The 19622-nt window shown below is 45.6% G+C and overlaps 1 protein-coding gene across 4 annotated transcripts in view; it reads right to left on the bottom strand.

The window, feature by feature from the left end:
- Window positions 1–18638, bottom strand: part of PIAS2 (protein inhibitor of activated STAT 2) — a 71918-nt gene extending 53280 nt beyond the window's left edge. For 3 of the 4 annotated variants that reach the window (XM_049781540.1, XM_049781541.1, XM_049781542.1), the window contains exon 1: window positions 18573–18638. In XM_049781540.1, the coding sequence (XP_049637497.1) occupies window positions 18573–18596 (24 nt within the window). In that variant the 5' untranslated portion in view covers window positions 18597–18638. The remainder of the gene's footprint in view (window positions 1–18572) is intronic. The other variant, XM_049781543.1, reaches the window with a different exon arrangement.
- Window positions 18639–19622: the final 984 nt, after the last annotated feature.

Here is a 19622-nt window from a genome sequence, read left to right as displayed (position 1 = left end):
AGATTAAAGGGACCAGCCTGGGCTGATGGGATGGAAGTAGTTACATGCAGGCCTAAAAATGACTACCTGAGGGGTCGGTCCTGTAGTGTCCGAATCTGTAACTGTGGCAGAACACCCTACCAGTGCTATTATGCAATCATTCTGTAATGTGTTGCCTCAGGGAAAGTAGGCAGAGCCCAGAGATGTCCTTCCTTTCCATTTGTTCACAGTACTGAAGCACTGGGAAACAGTCTCTGAGTATTCAAGCCTATTCCACTGATCTGAGGGCCTCTCTTTATTCCAATACCATGCTGTTTTGATAACTATCACTTTGTAGTAAAGTTTAAAGTTGGGGAAAGTAATTCCTCCCATTTCCCAATGATTGCTTTAGTTATTCTAGGGTGTTTATTGTTCCAAACGAATTTCAAAAGTGCCTGATCCATTTCTTTGAAGAATGTCATGGGTATCTTTAGAGGGATAGCATTAAATCTGTACAATGCCTTGGGGAGTACTGTCATTTTGATGATGTTAATCCTGCCAATCCATGAGCAGGGAATGTGTTTCCATTTCCGCATGTCCTCTCTTATTTCTTGGAGCAGAGTTTTATAGTTTTCTTTGTATAGGTCCTTCACATTTTTAGTCAAGTTGATTCCAAGATATTTGAGTTTGTGTGGCACTATTGTGAATGGGGTTATTTTCTTTTTTTTTTTTTTTTTGGTTTTTGGGCCACACCCGTTTGACGCTCAGGGGTTACTCCTGGCTATGTGCTCAGAAATCGCCCCTGGCTTGGGGGGGACCATATGGGACGCCGGGGGATCGAACCGCGGTCCTTCCTTGGCTAGCGCTTGCAAGGCAGACACCTTACCTCCAGCGCCACCTACCCGGCCCCTGGGGTTATTTTCTTAATGTCCATTTCTTCCTTAGTACTATTGTTGTATAGAAAGGCCATTGATTTTTGTGTGTTAATTTTGAAGCCTGCCACCTTGCTATATGAGCCTATTGTTTCTAGAAGCTTTTTGGTAGAGTCTTTAGGGTTTTCTAAGTAGAGTATCATGTCATCTGCAAACAGTGAGAGCTTGACTTCTTCCTTTCCTATCTGAATTCCCTTGATTATCTTTTTCTTGCCTAATTGCTATAGCAAATATTTCCAGTGCTATGTTTAATAGGAGTGGTGAGAGAGGACAGCCTTGTCTTGTGCCAGAATTTAGAGGGGAGGTTTTTAGTTCTTCTCCATTGAGGATAATATTTGTCACTGGCTTGTGGTAGATGGCCTTAACTATATTGAGAAAGGTTCCTTCCATTCCCATCTTGCTGAGAGTTTTGATCAAGAATGGGTGTTGGACCTTATCAAATGCTTTCTCTGCATCTATTGATATGATCATGTGATTTTTATTTTTCTTGTTGATGTTGTGTATTATGTTGATAGATTACGGATATTAAACCATCCTTGCATTCCTGGGATGAAACCTACTTGATCGTAGTGGATGATCTTCTTAATGAGGCATTGAATCCTATTTGCCAGGATTTTGTTGAGGATCTTTGCATCTGCATTCATCAGCGATATTGGTCTGTAATATTTTTTTCATAGCATCTCTGTCTGGTTTAGTTATCAAGGTGATGTTGGCTTCATAAAAGCTATTTGGAAGTGTTTCCGTTTTCTTGATTTCATGAAAGAGTCTTGCCAGGATTGGTAGTAGTTCCTCTTGGAAAGTTTGAAAGAATTCATTAGTGAATCCATCTGGGCCTGGGCTTTTGTTTTGGGGCAGACTTTTGATTACCATTTTAATTTCATCAATAGTGATTGGGGTGTTTAGATATGCTACATCCTCTTCATTCAACCGTGGAAGACTATAAGAGTCCAAGAATTTATCCATTTCTTCAGGTTCTCATTTTTAATGGCATAGTTTCTCAAAGTAGTTTCTGATTACCCTTTAAATCTCTGCCATATCAGTAGTGATCTCTCCTTTTTTCTTCCTAATACGAGTTATCTCTCTCTCTTTCTCTGTTAGTTTTGCCAGTGATCTATCAATCTTGTTTATTTTTTCAAAGAACCAACTTCTGCTTTCGTTGATCTTTCGGATTGTTTTTTGGGTTTCCAATTCGTTGATTTCTGCTCTCAGCTTTGTTATTTCCTTCTGTCTCCCTATTTTTTGAATCCTTTTGTTGAACACTTTCTAGTTCTATGAGCTGTGTCATTAAGCTACTCGGGTAAGCCCCTTCTTCCTTCCTGATGTGTGCTTGCAAAGCTATAAATTTTCCTCTTAGTACTGCTTTTGCTGTGTCCCATAAGTTCTGATAGTTTGTGTCTTTATTATCATTTGTTTCCAGGAAAGTTTTGATTTCCTCTTTGATTTAATCTCGGACCGACTGGTTATTAAGTATGAGGCTGTTTAACTTCCAGGTGTTAAAGTTTTTCTTCTGTGTCCCTTTAGAATTCACATATAATTTCAGAGCCTTGTGGTCAGTGAAGGTAGCCTGCAAGATTTCTATCCTCTTGATATTATGGTATGTTTTATGTGCCAGCATGTAATCTATCCTGGAGAATGTCCCATGTACATTGGAGAAGAATGTGTATCCAGGTTTCTGGGGATAGAGTGTCCTATATATATCCACTAGGCCTCTTTCTTCCATTTCTCTTCTCAGGTCTAGTATATTCTTGTTGGGTTTCAGTCTGGTTGACCTATCCAGTGTTGACAAAGCCGTGTTGAGGTCCCCCACAATTATTCTGTTGTTATTGATATTATTTTTCAGATTTGTCCACAATTGTATTAAATATTTTGCTGGACCCTCATTTGGTACATATATGTTTAGGAGAGTGATTTCTTCCTGCTCTACATACCCCTTAATATAAAATGTCCATCTTTGTCCCTTACAACCTTCTTGTGTATAAAGTTTGCATTATCTGTTATTAGTATGGCCACTCCAGCTTTTTTTTTTTTTTTTTTTTTTTTTTGGTTTTTGGGTCACACCCAGCAGTGCTCAAGGGTTACTCCTGGCTGTCTGCTCAGAAATAGCTCCTGGCAGGCATGGGGGACCATATGGGACACCGGGATTCGAACCAACCACTTTAGGTTCTGGATCGGCTGCTTGCAAGGCAAACACCGGTGTGCTATCTCTCCGGGCCCCACTCCATCTTTTTTATGGGTGTTGTTTGCTTGGATAATTTTCCTCCAGCCTTTTGAGTCTATATTTGTTCTGACTATTCAGGTGCATTTCTTGTAGGCAGCAGAAGGTTGGATTGAGTTTTTGGATCCATTTAGCCAGTCTGTGTCTCTTAACTGGTGCATTTAGTCCATTGACATTGAGAGAAAGAATTGTCCTGGGATTTAATGCCATCTTTATATCTAAATTTGGTGTCTCTTTTGGTCAGTCTTGTCTTAAATTAGGTCTTTCAGTTTTTCTCTTAAGACTGGTTTTGAGTCTGTAAAGTTTCTGAGCTGTTGTCTGTGAAACCATGTATTTTCCCGTCAAACCTGAATGTGAGTTTTGCTGGGTACAGTATTCTAGGCGAAACATTTATTTCATTGAGTTTTGTCACTATGTCCCACCACTGCTTTCTGTCCTTGAGTGTTTCTGGTGACAGGTCTGCTGTAAATCTCAAGGATGATCCCTTGTATGTAATTTCCCTTTTTGATCTTGCTATTTTCAGAATTCTGTCTCTATCTGTGGAATTCATCATTGTGACTAGGATGAGTCTTGGGGCATTTTTTCTGGGATCTCTTTTGGTTGGTACTCTTCAGGCATGCAGGATTTGATCACATATATTCTTTAGCTCTGGAAGTTTCTCTTTAATGATGTTCTTGACAGTTGATTCTTTCTGGAAATTTTCTTCCTGGGTTTCTGGAACTCCAATGATTCTTAAGTTGTTTCTGTTGAGCTTATCATAAACTTCTATTTTCATCTGTTCCCATTCTTTGACTAATTTTTCCACTGTCTGTTCATTTGCTTTAAGTTTTTTTTCCAATCTCTCCCGCTGTATGGAGTTATTTATTTCATCTTCCACAGCACCAATTCTATTCTCAGCTTCTGTTACCCTAGTGTAAAGATTATCCATTTTGTCATTCAATTCATTTACTGAGTTTTTCAGGCCTGTTATTTGACCTGTTATTTCAGTTTCGAGTTTTGTGATTTCTGTCTTCATGTTTTCTTGGTTCTCATTAGTGTTCTGTTCAACTCGATCCATGGTTTCTTTGAGTTCTTTGAGCATCTTCCATATTGCTTGTCTAAACTCCTTATCTGAGAGATTGATTAGTTGGTTGGTCGTTTTCTGGTCATCAGAATTGTCATCTTCATTCTCTATGTCTGATGCTGACCTGTGTTGTTTCCCCATTGTCACACTTGTATCGTGGTTTTTTTCTACGTGTTGTGGTGGTATTCACTGGCTAAATGATGTACGCAGACACGTTCCTTTGGCTCTACCCTTTATGGGTGGGTTGACTTGCCTCCAAAGAAGGGGTGTCCTCCGTGGATGAAGCCTCACACAGGATCAAATCTTAGGCCCGAGCATGCAGCAGAGAAGACAGTCTGGGGAGAAATGCTGGGCTTCAGTAATCCAGCACAGTTCTTAGTGTGATTTTTTTCTTCTTGTTGCAATGGCGTTCTTTCCTTAGAAAGAGCACACAGCGTGTAGCAAAGTGGAGCGGCTGTGCTCTGCTGGAGCGTCTTTTCGGCCCACTCCCAAGAGGTTCAGGTGACAGGACAGGAGACAGACACACACAGGCAGCACTCACAATTTCTCACGGTTGGGCCCCACTGGGCAGGCGTAGTTTACCAATCACATTTTTTTTTTTTTTTTTTTTTTTTTTTTTTTTTTTTTTTTTGGTTTTTGGGCCACACCCTGTGACGCTCAGGGGTTACTCCTGGCTATGCGCTCAGAAGTTGCTCCTGGCTTCTTGGGGGACCATATGGGACGCCGGGGGATCGAACCGCGGTCCGTCCTAGGCTAGCGCAGGCAAGGCAGGCACCTTACCTCCAGCGCCACCGCCCGGCCCCACCAATCACATTTTTGAAGTCAGTAACACAATAATCCCAAGAGCCAAAACTAAAGAAAGGGGGAAATGTTGGAAGAACTTTAAAAAGAAAGCAAAATTATGGGACCAGCATCCCTGACTCCTCCAGGAGTAATCCCTGAGCATAGAGCCAAGACAAAGCATGGAGCACCTTCAGATGTGAGAAAGAAAAAAAGGACAAATTAAAGACTAAAAATAAAAGGTAGGTAGTTAATAAAGAAACATCAGGGGGCCAGAGAGATAGCACAGTGGCATTTGCCTTGCAAGTAGCCGATCCAGGACCTAAGGTGGTTGGTTCGAATCCCGGCGTCCCATATTGTCCCCCGTGACTGCCGGGAGCGATTTCTGAGCAGATAGCCAGGAGGAAACCCTGAGCACCGTGGGGTGTGCCCCCCCAAAAAAGAAAAAAGAAAAGAAACATCAGGAGCCAGAGAGATAGCATGAGGTAGGGTGTTTGCCTTGCATGCAGAAGGCCAATGGTTCAAATCCTGGCATCCTATATGGTCCCCTGAGCCTGCCAGGAGCTATTTCTGAGCATAGAGCCAGAAGGAACCCCTGAGTGTAGCTGGGTGTGACCCAAACCCCCCCAAAAAATACAAAACAAAAGAGAGAAACATCAATGTTTTAATCAGGGAAAATCTCTCAAATACAATGATCCCCAAAGCAAAGCAGGAAGGAACACAAAGCCAGCCAGAAATAAACCCTGAGCACTGACAGGTGGGCCCAAAACCAAAGAAAAAATTATCATTTGCATCATGTCACACAAAAGAAATGTTGCCTGGGGCCAGCAAACAGCACAGTTGGGAGGGCATCTGCATACAGACAACCTGGGCTCCACCCCTGGCATCCCATATGGTCCAACAAGCGCAGAGCCAGTAGTCACCCAGAGTACCACTAGGTGTGGCCCAAAAACAAAATCAAAAATAAGAAAATTTGGGGCCGGTGAGGTGGCACTAGAGGTAAGGGTCTGCCTTGCAAGCTAGCCAAGGAAGGACCAGATGGCGGTTCAATCCCCCAGCATCCCATATGGTCCCCCCAAGCCAGGGGCAATTCCTGAGCGCTTAGCCAGGAGTAACCCCTGAGCATAAAATGGGTGTGGCCTAAAAAGCCAAAAAAGAAAAAAAAAACTTATGTTGGGGCCAAAGAGATAGCATGGAGGTAAGGCATTTTTTTTGCCTTGCATGCAGAAGGTCGGTGGTTTGAATCCCGGCATCCCATATGGTCCCCTGAGCCTGCCAGGAGTGATTTCTGAGCGTAGAGTCAGAAGTGACCCCTGAGTGCTGCCGGGTATGACCCAAAAAACAAAAAAAAAAAAAAAAAAAAAAAAAACCAGAGAGAAGACACTTGTTTTTTAAGTGACCAGTGACCATGTGAGTGGGTTAAGGTGCATGCCCTGCCTGCATTCCATCTCAGTTCAATCCCCAGCTGGAAACAAGCCCCAGGGAGAGAGGAGGCAGCAGGTGTGAGCACTACCAATCTCTACCCCAAAACTAGAAAATAAATGAGGATAGCTCAAAGCCCAAAAGTAACTGTGAAAAGTCACAAAAAAAAAAAAGAATGGAAGAGAAATTAACTATATATACAACACAGAAATTAACCACTTCATGCCAAAGGATTGAAAAAGTGGGTGAAAGGGATTTTTTTATGCTATCTACCAAAATCAGTTTTAAATAGAAAATATAAACAACACTGTAACCAAAGCAACTGATTCAGGGATAAAGAAATACCCAGAAAAGAAAACAACAATTTCATAAGTTTTACCAAACACAAAAGAAACAGCAATTTTTTTTTTTTTTTGGTTTCTGGGCCACACCCGGCGGTGCTCAGGGGTTACTCCTGGCTGTCTGCTCAGAAATAGCTCCTGGCAGGCACAGGGGACCATATGGGACACCGGAATTCGAACCAACCACCTTTGGTCCTGGATCAGCTGCTTGCAAGGCAAACGCCGCTGTGCTATCTCTCTAGTACCAAATCATTGCAATGTTTAAGTAAACTCTTCCAGAAGTGGAAAAATGCCTTGTTTTTAATTATAGGTTAATAGTAGTCATTGTTAAAACAAAAATACTAAATTAAAAATTAGTCTAGAGGCCAGAGCAGTGGCGCAGCGGTAGGGTGTTTGCCTTGCATGCGGCTGACACAGGACGGACCTGGATTCAATTCCCAGGTATCCAATATGATCCCCCAAGCCAGGTGCAATTTCTGAGTGCCTATGCAGGAGTAACCCCTGAGCATCACCAGGTGTGGCCCAACCCCCCCCCAAATTAATCTAATAAGGGAGGAGAGAGACAGATGAGAGCTGCTGCTTTATTCTAATAGAAAAAAGGTTGAACTGAAATGTCCCAAAGAGGAGCCAGAGCTATAGTGCAGCAGTAGGGCATTTGCCGTGCATGCAGCTGATCCAGGACTGACCTCGGTTCAATCCACAGCGTCTTATATGGTCCCCCAAACCAGGAGTGATTTATGAGCGCATAGCCAGCAGTTACCTCTGAGGGTCACAGTGTGTGTCCCCAAAACAAAACAAAGCAAAAAAAGAAATGTCCCAAAGAAGCATGCAGCAGGGGGGGATTCTATTCTATAGCTGGTAGAAACAAAACCACAACTATACACCAACAATAGCAATGATTCTCACAAATAAAACTAAGGGTGGGAAGCCCTGCATACTTATAGAAAGTCAAAAAGGGGGTCCCGAGCAGTGGTGCAAGCCATAAGGGGTCTGCCTTGCACATGCTAGCCTAGGACGGTGTCCCATATGGTCCCCCAAACCAGGAGCAATTTCTGAGCACATAGCCAGGAGTAATCCCTGAGCATCACCAGGAGTGGCCGAAAAACAAAAAAGAAAGTAAAAAATGGATCAAACCAACTTAAGGTAATAAAGCCAGATTAATAGGAATCTTTGAGGAGGGGAAGGAGTCAAAGGGAGGCCACTAAGCTGGCCAAGTTCTCTTTCTCGACCTGAGTTAGACCGGTAAAATGCAAACATGGGCCAGAGAGTTCAACAGACTAAGCATGTTATGCAAGCAAGAGACCTGGATTCAATGCCGAGCATCAAACTATGCCTTGAGCAACAGAAGTGGCCCCAGCCAACCCCTTGCACAAAGTGGAAAAAGAGTCCTCAGACGATACCAGGTGTGGCCGAAACACAAAAACCAAAACAGAAGGGCCAGAGTGATAGCACAATGAGTAGGGCATCTGCCTTGCACACAGCCAACCCAGATTCAATCCCCAGCATCCTGTATGATCACCTGAGCCTGCCAGGAGTAACTCCTGAGCACCATCAGGTGTGGCCCAAAACAACAAAACAAACAAAAATACAAAGAAAATGCACAGTATATCATCACTATGATTTCTGTATGTTCTATCACGTAGAAAAGTTTGTTTCTATGAAAGCTGTTCAAGTCACAGTAAGTGAAACAACAAAATTAACTGTCGGGTACTGTTGGCAATGACCAGTAGTGGTCAGAAAGTAGACATAAAGACAAAACTGCTGTGCTGGAGAGGTGATACAACAAATCAGGTTCTTTCCTTGCACATGGCCAACCTAGCATCGAATATGGTCCTCAGAACGTACCAGTAGTGATCACTGAGTAAACACAGAGCCAGAAGCAAGCCAGAAGCACAATGGGGTCTGGCCCCCAAACAAAAAAAGATACAATTCCCAAATATTATGTCAATATAGTTTAAGACCTCACACAAACATAGGATGAAGAAAGAAAAGAGCGAAGAGGGATCAGAGCGATATCACAGCAGTAAGGCATTGTTGCCTTGCATATGGCCAACCCAGGACGAACTCTGGATCGAATCTTGGCATCCCATATGGTCCCCGAACCAGCCAGGAGCAATTTCTGAGCAGAGCCAGGAGTAACCCAAGCACCACTGGATGTGACCCAAAAACTAAAAACCAAAAAAAAAAAAAAAAAAAAGAAAAAGAAAAAGAGTAAGGAGTTCTAACTAATGCCGCTAACCCCAGTTTACGACGATATCACATGGTCCCTGAGATCTGCCAGAGTGATCACAGACAGGAATGTGGCCCCAACTGCACAGCACATACAGATGTGAAGCCCGGGGTCCAATTCTCAAACACTACGTACCCCTCCTGCAGGAGTACCAAGTTTGGCCGGCACAGAGTTCAAGTGGCTGGGCACATTAAGTGTTTTTTATGCAGGAAGCCAGGGTTTAATCCTTAGTACCACAAGGTCCCCTGTGTACTAAGAAGAACACAGAGCTAGGAGTTTCCCCAAAATACTGTTTGGACTCCCCCACAACCAAAAAAAAAAAAAAGTCCACACAAAACCTAATCAACTTATTTGTAAATGTTTATACTAGCCAAAAGTGTAGTGAACCCCAAATAATGTCCACAAACTCATGAGCAAGCAGACAAAACATAATTATCCTATTTTGGACAAGAAAACACTGCTCAGCTCTCCAGAGCTAATGCAGGCATAATATGGAAGATGGGGCCGGAAAGGGGGGGAGCTGAACAAAGGTGCCAGACACTGTTACAGTTGTGATTCTACTTGCATTTCTGTGAAATATCCAGAGACAAAAAGGTTACTAAAAGCTTAGGTATGAGGGAAAGGAAGAATAAAAACTAAAAAGCAAATAGCCAGGTAGCTTCTTTGGGGTAACAGGAATATTCTGGAAGTAGATAGCTGTGAATTATTGGTGACAGTTACACAGCTTAGTAAACAGAATTGAACATTTTTTAATTTTGTACTTGATGGTATGCAAATTAGTATAGCCATAAAAAAATCAAAATAGACCTGCAACCCAACACAAAAAAAGCTAAGCTGGGCCGGAGAGATAGCATGGAGGTAGGCCATTTGCCTTTCATGTAGAAGAACGTTGTTTCGAATCCCGGCATCCCAGATGGTCCCCTGTAGCCTGCCAGGAGCAATTTCTAAGCTTAGAGCCAGGAGTAACCCCTGAGTACTGCCGGGTGTGACCCAAAAACAAACAAACAAAAAAAGCAAAGCCATCAAATTGGTAGTGTAGAGATGGGATAACATGCATATAACTCAACAATAGAGCCAAGAATACTGCAAACAGGAGACCCAAACTACAATGACCAGACTTAAAAATGTGCCTGCCAAGGAGGCAGGCTGGGCAGTGGGAGGGAACTTCAAGGTATTGGTGGAGGGAAGGTCACACTGGTGGTAGGCCTGGAACAAGTATGTCCAGAACTCTATCATGAGTAGCTTTGTAAATCACGGTGCCTTAATTAATATGAAACAAGTAATTTTGAAAATGAAATCTTAGGGGCCAGAGAGATAGCATGGAGGTAAGGTGTTTGGTTCAAATCCCGGCATCCCATATGGTCCCCCCATGCCTGCCATTTCTGATGGGCGATTTCTAAGTTTAGAGCCAGGAGTAACCCATGAGCACTGCCGGGTGTGACCCAAAAACCAAAAAAGAAAAAAAGAAAGAAAATGAAATCTTAGCAAAAATGTTGAGAAAAGGGCCAGAGCAATACGATAGCACAGCAGTAGGGCGTTTGCCTTGCATGTGACTGATCTAGGACGGACCTCGGTTAGATCCCGGGGTCCCATTTGGTCCCCCTGGCCAGGAGCAATTTCTGAGTGCCTAGCCAGGAGTAACCCTGAGCATCACCAGGTGTGGCCCAAAAACAAAACAAAACAAAAAATTATTGAGAAAAGAGAGCAGCATGGATATATTTCAGCCTTATCAGAAATGAAACTCTTCTTTACTAGGAGGAAGTGTACTTAGTTTAGGAGTAAACTAATACCAAAGCATCTACTACCTCGGGATATCTTTTTTTTTTTTTTTCCTTCAAGTTTTCCCTCATTTTTCCTTACTGGGAACCCAAACAGAGAGTGATCAGCAAACAGAGGGCTGGCTCAGGTTGAAATGAGGCACTGCCAGGTCCTCCAGCACCAGGGCAGTGTTGACTGTGGCCCAAAAGGAGAAGGGCAGGGTTACCTCAGCTCACCAGGCTTGAATTTGGTGGCACTGAGCTTGCCAGGCTAGGATTTTAATCATTTAGCCATATTCCAGGGCCCAAATATTTAGCTATAAATCTCCTTTCCTAGCAGCCACTTCAAGTTTCCTGCTGAAGATTTAGCTGTGTTCACTAGTACACAATTGATAAAATATAGCTCACTTTTACAAGCTAACCGTTTGTTAGCCTATTTCCTTCCCCGAGAGCTGGAGAGGTTTAGGGCAAAAGGCCCAGAACCCTGAAATCCTCCATTAACTTTCCATTCTCCCTTTGCCTCTACGAAGTACTAAAAGTTCCTAGGAAAGTCACTACTACTGTAATTCCTGTAGGCGTCCTCCTCATGCCTTCTAAACCAAAATATCTGCTCCAGACCTATTTCAGCCTCTAGGTGAGAAAGATCTTTCTGGTTTACCAGTATCTAATAAGACAGCTGTGATTACAAGCTTACTAGCCCCAGTGCACACCCAGACTCTGGAGGGCACAATCACTCATATTCTCATACTCATCTATAATAAACTGTCAGTGAATAAAAGGATGAGAATAAAACAGGAAATAAGAGTCCCAAAAAGTTAAAGGGGTTGGTTGGGACAGAGATAGTATGGGAGTAGGTAGGGTGCTTACCTTGAACCCGGCAGACCCAGGTTCATGCCCTAGCACTACATATGGTCCCCCAATCCTGTCAAAAGTGAGTCCTGGACACAGAATCACCAGGAATGGACCAAGAAATCACCCCCACCACGGAAAAAGGGTTGACGGCTCAAAAAGCAGCTTTGCAAGCTGAAGCTCCTGGCCTGATCCCCCAAGCAGGGCTGGGAGCAATCCTGATTCTTTTGTTTGTTTGTTATTTGGTTTTTGGTTTGGGGGCCACACCTGGCAAGTGCTCAGGGGTTACTCCTGAGCTCTCATCTCAGAAATCGCTCCTGGCAGGCACGGGATGCTGGGATTCAAACGCCCTACCACTGTGCTATCTCTCCCGCCCTGATTCTTAAGCAACAGGCAGAAGTAGGCTGAGTATGCAGCTAGGTATGCTGTTATTACAAGCACCTCTCCCCATTATCCCCAGACTCAAAGAAGCAAGAGTGTACTAACAGCACTTTTTAGTTCTTTAGGGCCACAATGATGCTCAGGAGCTGCTTCTTCTAGAAGCATAGTGCTAGGTACCCAAAGGAAGTCAGCAGGTGGGGTGGGTGGGTGGTGGTGGTGGTGGTGGTGGTGGTGGTGGTGGTGGTGGGTGGTGGTGGGGGTGGTGGTGGTGGTGGTGTAATTTCCCCACTGTCCAACCTTTCAGGCTCATCGGTCGGATCTCTGTCACCAATAGCTCTCCATCCTGGAAAAGTACCACAACTGGAGACCAAAAAGAGATGCAAGACCCTAAAAGCCTGGCTATTATTCTACTGCCCTTTCACCTCTACTCAGCTCTGACAGACTTTTTTGTGGGGAAAGAGGGAAGCAGGGCTGAGATAGAGGTCCAGACCATCAATCTTTATACGAACTTGTACCAGGTTAACTCAAAAACCAGGGAGATGTCTTAAAGGACTAGAGCACATGTACTTCACATAACGGAACCCCAGATTCAATCTGCAACAGATTCAATCTGCAATGGTCCCCTTATTATCCCCAGGAGAGGCTCTTCCTCCAGCCCCCTCAAAACACACACACACACACACACACACACACACACACACACACACACACACACAAAACTAGTTAATTCATAAATTCCTATCAGCACGATACTACAAACATGCAACTGATGGACTTAGGCATTTCTTCCCTGACACTTTTTTTTTTGGTTTTTGGGCCACACCCGTTTGATGCTCAGGGGTTACTCCTGGCTATGCGCTCAGAAATGGCTCCTGGCTTGGGGGAACCATATGGGACGCAGGGATCGAACCGCGGTCCGTCCTACGCTAACGCTTGCAAGGCAGACACCTCACCTCTAGCGCCACCTTCCCAGCCCCTCCTTGACACTTTCTGAGTTTTTCATCTGTAAAGCTTCAATACAAGACGTTCATTCGACTTTACTAGATCCCTTCATTTGAGAAGTTAGCCAGCACGGGCGGGCAGCTGGCAGACCTCCACATGTGCCAGCGGCCTCTTGGCCCAGGGTAGGGGGGCCCGGACCTGGGTCACCCGACCCCCCTCTCCCCCTTTCCTCCAGATCTCCAGGTGGGTTCCTGGGAGGAGCTGATGGGGCACCCTGGGTTTTCCCCACTCCCAGGCCGGCTCCAGAGGTTGGCTTAGGGGGTGGAGTTTGATCTGGGGGGTGGCAGATAGCTGCTCAGCTATACTCAGGCTGTCACTGGCAATTTCATACCAGTCTACATTTTGCAAACCACGCGGGGGGCTAGTGCCCCCGCGCAAACATATACTCCTCCCAACCATCAGTACCCCAGATTTACCCTTCTTAACTTCAGTAACACACAGTTCTAATCTCTGACCAAAGACATACAGTGGATCTAACAATCCCAGAACTATTTAGAAGGACATAACTTGAACACATATTGAACACATATATCTTTTGAATATTTTATGTGTATTTTCTTTAACTGCTGTACCTCTCTATATATTCTTCTACCATGATGTTTCTATCCACTTTTCATCTTGTCTTTTCTTTGTAAGCTGTTCAGTAAGGATTGTTGGTGGAACTGTCCCTCAGTTTGATGCCTATGATTGAACTATGTCATGAAAATTGCTGGTCTTGTTCATATTGCCTCCAGATGCACCAATAACGCTTCATGGCATTGACCCTTGTTTGCATAGACACATTAAAATGGGAAAACACCATACATACAGATAAGTTCTTATCTAATAAATCTCAGTACAATGTACCTTACACCCTGAACATTGATATAATGACCTGGCACAGGCCTCAGAAGAATGGGCATCCTCCATTCACGCTGGAACCAGGCAAGCTATCTACGAAACATCCAAGGTCTTTTATAGCAACAGCTGGAAGCAGTCCTCTACCAGGAAAGACTCTACCAAGGGTCTGACATCGACCTCCTAAAAAGAGACTTCCGTTTACACTGAGAAAACTTGACAACAACAATGACCTGCTCTACAGGACATGGTTCTCTCTAGTGCCACTTAAGTGTGAGGTGAAATGAGAGGATGCTCTGCACCATCCTGACTGCAATATGGGATATGCAGACTCCAGGATCTTTAATACAGAAGCATGATACCAACAACAGAGACTATGTGAGGAATGGAGGTGTATTGCCACTACAGACGATGACTTGAATTGGACAAACTAGTTTGCCTGGAGCCTAGAGTCAGTTCTGTGCCAGGAAACTTCAGGGGTAGGGTCTCCTTGTATTTAGATCATAATTTTTCTTTCCATGTCCCTTATGTTTTGGTGGGCCTATGCAAACAAATGCCACTCTAACACCATTTTTTACTATGTTCCCTTGACCCCAATCCTTAAGAAAAACAACCCACTAAAACTTTTGAGGTTAACTTAAACTAGTAAGCATGTGCATGGAACTAGATAAATGTACTTTACCCTCAATGTTTAAGGAGTTACATAAGTCTAATGTCTTTAGATTATATGGTGTGCTGCTAAGAAATAGTATGTACTACAACTGGGGATTTGAGGGACAAATAAAAAAAAGTAATTGTATTGTATTGTACATGGGTTCAGTTTTGTTTTTCTTAATGTTCTTTGGCCAAAAGTTCAAGGCTGGGATATCATCGATGGGACTACCGAGAATTCTGTTTATGGGTGATTGGGCTTCCACTGTAACTTTACCCTGTCCTCTATCTTTGCATCTTTGTTGTCATAATTAAAATAATTAAAAAAATTAAAATAAAAAATAAAAAATAAAAAAAGAGAAGTATTTGGTTCCTTTCCCTCGACTATGAGAAACATCTTATGATACAATGTGATGCTGACCAGTCAACACAAGAAACCCTCCACTAAGCTCAGTCTAGCAAATTCTCCAGGCCTGATACTATGCCTCTAATGTTTAAGGAGTTACATAAGTTTTATGGCTTTAGATTGCCTTGTGTGCTGTTAAGAAATATTATAATGTGTTACTATCTGAGGACTTGAGGGACAAAGTAATTGTACATGGATTCTGTTTTATTTATCTTAATGTTCTTTGGCTGAAAGTTCAAAGTTAAGATATCAGCAAGGGGACTTCTTCTGAGAATTATGTTATGGGTGATTGTCCTTCCACTGTAACTTTACCTTGTCCTCTTTCTTTGCATCTTTGTTCTCATAATTAAAAATAAAAAAATTAAAAAAAAAATTCTCCAGGTCTGGAAGAGAAGCATGGCTTTGTGACAGAAACTGAAGTGAACACAGAGAAGTACAGGGAAGATTTCCACTACCAGCTCAGTGTTCCATAGTACTACTGTCATCAGGGAACTAGCTAAAGAATTAGAGGCAGATGCCCAGTATGTGTAAGGACCCAAGTTCAATTCCCAGAATGGGAGGGAGCCCATTCCCCAAGCTAGCACGGCAATACTGAGCCGTCAAGACCCACCAGCTAGCTGTGTGGTCCAAGTGGCCCCCAGACATCTCTGGTTCCAAGTAGTTCCACATCACTGAGCCTGTTTCGTTGAGCCCAAAGAACTGAACCATGCAATTCAGTTGGGTGAGTAATCTAGGTAGTGAACACTTCTTGGGAGATCCTCAAAGCTGAGCCCCTCTGCAAGGTCACATCCCCAGTGAGTGGCTCTGAATGATAATGGTCAAGATACCATGAATCCACTCTGCACAATCAGCAATCAGATATGTATGTAGTATCCAGATCCACTGACCACTTACTCTGCAAACAAGTTAGCCCACAAAGAAATAAAAGTCAGGGCACTAGTACTACCCATCATGCTCCCCCCCAAAAGGGAAGGAAACTCAAGTCAGCCAACAAAGACAGTAACATTTCCCAACTCTTTCATTTATGTGATTTGCACACAGGCACTCAGAATACATGCTGAAGCAGACACCATTCTGAAAACTAAGAAGTATCGTCCTTCCTTCCTCACTAATTCAATTTTAGCTGGTTACCCTATTATTAATCTTCCCCAATAGTACACACCTGATCAGTTTAGTACACAAATTATTAGGATGAGGGCAAGGAGTGGACCCAGAGGAAAATAGCTGCATGACTCAGACTCCAAAGATTACCTCAAATTCAAGATCTTAAAAAGCCCAATCCATGGCCAGAGCTGTGGCACAAGCCGTAAGGCATCTGCTAGCCTAGGACAGACTGTGGTTCAATCCCCCAGCGTCCCATATGGTCCTACAAGCCAGGAGCAATTTCTGAGTGCCTAATAGCCAGGAGTAGCCCCTGAGCATCACCAGGTGTGGCCCAAAAACAAAACAACAACAACAAAAAACAAAATAAAACAAAAAAGCCCGATACATGTTCTTCATAACACAAGCCTTGTGATCCAGCAACATGCTACTCTCCTCTGTGCTTTCGTTTCTTCAGCAAGTTATGGAAATTAGGGCTGGGAAAGTGGCTCAGTGGTGAGCAGAACACAAGCCTCAGAAACAGGACAAGTTAGGTTGAAGTAGGAAAGGGGAAAAGGGTAAAGCTTCAAGAATGGTGGACAGACATGCGAAGAGATTGGCTAGATGACCTCATGGTCCCCATAAGCACCACCAGAAGGGGCCTAAAAAAAGCAAAACAGTAAAATCAAAACAAAATTTTTTAAAAAACTCAACATTTTTTAAGTATATATGTAAAAAAGCATTCCATTTCATGTGTTTATGGCATTATCATAGGCACCTTCTGGGGAATGGCGGGAGACACAGGTCACCTGAGACAAATCCTCCCACATCTGCTCAACCCAAACCCTTCCCTCCTCCAGCTAGTCCCAGAGGCCCAACTAATTAGGAAATGGCTAAGGAGACATCTTTTCTATCAATTTAGGGAGCAAACAGCTGATTTTCAGAGGCTAGAGTTGATTTGCAAAAGGGAGGGACACAAAGCAAAGAGAGCTTTTCTTGTTTGTTTCCAACCAACTTTCCAGGCCGGGTTTCCCATTGATCTAAGCACGATCCAGGGTCTTTCTGCCATACATGAATAAATAAAATCAGCACTTCTTTCTTAGGAAGCTTTGTCCAGCCTTGACAAAAAAAAAGTTGGACACAAGTCTGGGAAAAGCTTTCGCTAACAGAGTAACTTAGAAGAGAAAAGCACACACACACACACACACACACACACACACACACACACACAATCACTGCAAGTCCACATTCTCCTCCACCTAGATCCATCCACAGACACACACGCACCATCCCCTAACTTATTGCAAATCCACATTCACCTCCACCAAGATCCATCCACACAGACACACACACACCCCTAACTTATTGCAAGTCCACGCTCTCCTCCACCTAGATCCATCCACACACACCCCTAACTTATTGCAAATCCACATTCACCTCCACCAAGATCCGTCCCCACCACACACAACCACACAACTTACTGCAAGTCCACATTCTCCTCCACCTAGACCCATCCACACAGACACACACACCCCCCTAACTTATTGCAAGTCCATATTCTCCTCCACCGAGATCCATCCCCACCACACACACGCGCGCGCACACACACACACACACAACTTACTGCAGATCCACATTCTCCTCCACCTAGATCCATCCACACAGACACACACAAACACACCCCTAACTTATTGCAAGTCCATATTCTCCTCCACCTAGATCCATCCCCACCACACACAACTTACTGCAAGTCGACATTCTCCTCCACCTAGATCCATCCACACAGACACAGACACACACACACACACCCCTAAGTTATTGCAAGTCCATATTCTCCTCCACCGAGATCCATCCCCACCACACACGCACACACACACACACACACACACACACACACAACTTACTGCAGGTCCACGTTCTCCTCCACCTAGATCCATCCCCACCACACACACACACACACACACACAACTTACTGCAGATCCACATTCTCCTCCACCTAGATCCATCCACACAGACACACACAAACACACCCCTAACTTATTGCAAGTCCATATTCTCCTCCACCTAGATCCATCCCCACCACACACGCACACACAAACACACACAACTTGCTGCAAGTCCACATTCTCCTCCACCTAGATCCATCCACACAGACACAGACACACACACACACACACCCCTAAGTTATTGCAAGTCCATATTCTCCTCCACTGAGATCCATCCCCACCACACACGCACGCACACACACACACACACACACACACACACAACTTACTGCAGGTCCACGTTCTCCTCCACCTAGATCCATCCCCACCACACACACACACACACACACACACACACAACTTACTGCAGATCCACATTCTCCTCCACCTAGACCCATCCCTACACGCGCGCGCAAAACGGGGCCTCTGGTCCCCAAGGTGGCCGGGAGGCGAGCAAGCGATGCACGAGGCCACAAGTGTGGCTGGAGGGCGGGCGGACGATCCTCCTCGGCGGGGCCCCCCGAGGCCCAGCCTGGGGTGGGGGGAGCCCCAGCAGCCCCGGGTCCGAGCGAGCAGGCGCGCGGGGCCTCGGGGTGTCCACGGCCTCGGCCGCCCACCCGGGCTCCTAGGCCACGCGCGCCCCTGCAAGGCCCGCGCCGCCCCTCCCCCGCGCCCCCGCTCACCCTCAGCTCCTCGAAATCCGCCATTTTCGGCCCCCCGCGGGCGCCGCCGCCGCCGCCCGAGCACCCCCGCCCGCCGCTGCCCGCGAAGCCGCCGCCGCCAACACCATCCTGCACTGGGCGCCGCCAAAGACGCTGCGGCCGCGCCGCGCCGCCGCCGCCGCCGCCGCCCCGGGGCCGTCACGTGACCCTCGAGGCCCCGCCCCCGGCCCGCCCACCCAACCCGCGCGCTTCCGCCCGCGCACGCGCGCTCGCCCTGACAGGCCGCCGCGTGTGCGCGCGCGCACCCGGTCGGTCGCGTGCGTGCGCGCCCCCCCCCCCGCCCCGCGCGTTCCCGCGACCCCTCGGGCACGCGCCTCGGAGTCCGGGTCCTTCCGACTGGCGCGTTGGCGGGAAGCTGCGATGCTTAGGGCCCCGCCCACCTCCCACCCCCACCCCAGAGGAGGGCTGGCGGACCGGCGCTCGGAAGGGCGCCTGAAGGTCACGGACTACGGGCTGGGCTGGGGGAGGAAACGCCTGCAGAGACCCAGACCCAGGGGCGCTGGCCTGGACTTGAGCCTGCACCGGGGTTGCACGCGGCCGATCTAAGCTCAGGCCCGGGCCCCAGCTAGGTCTCCCGAGCACCCCCCGGACGGTCCCTGAGCATCGCAGGCGTGATCGTCCAACAAAAGGAAAGAGGCGGGAGTCGGATAATGAGGGGTCTGGGAAACCAAATGAGTGGGCACAAATACATTTCCTAAGGCATCCAAGATGGGAGACATTTTATGACCTGCTGAGACAATCTGACTCCCCAAAGTGTTCCGACCCAAGTCCCAGGGTGCGAATTTCCTCGACATTGGTTGTTCTTTTAAGAATTGATGGACCAGGGGCCGGAGAGATAGCATGGAGGTAAGGCGTTTGCCTTTCATGCAGGAGGTCATCGGTTCGAAGGACCGTGCCTGCCAGGAGCAATTTCTGAGCCTGGAGCCAGGAGTAACACCTGAGCACTGCCCGGTGTGACCCAAAAATCAAAAAAAAAGAATTGATGGACCAATTGGACCTGCGCCAGAGAGA

The sequence above is a fragment of the Suncus etruscus genome, chromosome 10, assembly GCF_024139225.1.
Source record: "Suncus etruscus isolate mSunEtr1 chromosome 10, mSunEtr1.pri.cur, whole genome shotgun sequence".
Lineage (NCBI taxonomy): Eukaryota > Metazoa > Chordata > Mammalia > Eulipotyphla > Soricidae > Suncus > Suncus etruscus.
Note: the sequence above shows the minus strand (reverse complement) of the source record. Positions and strands in the feature narration are given on the sequence as shown.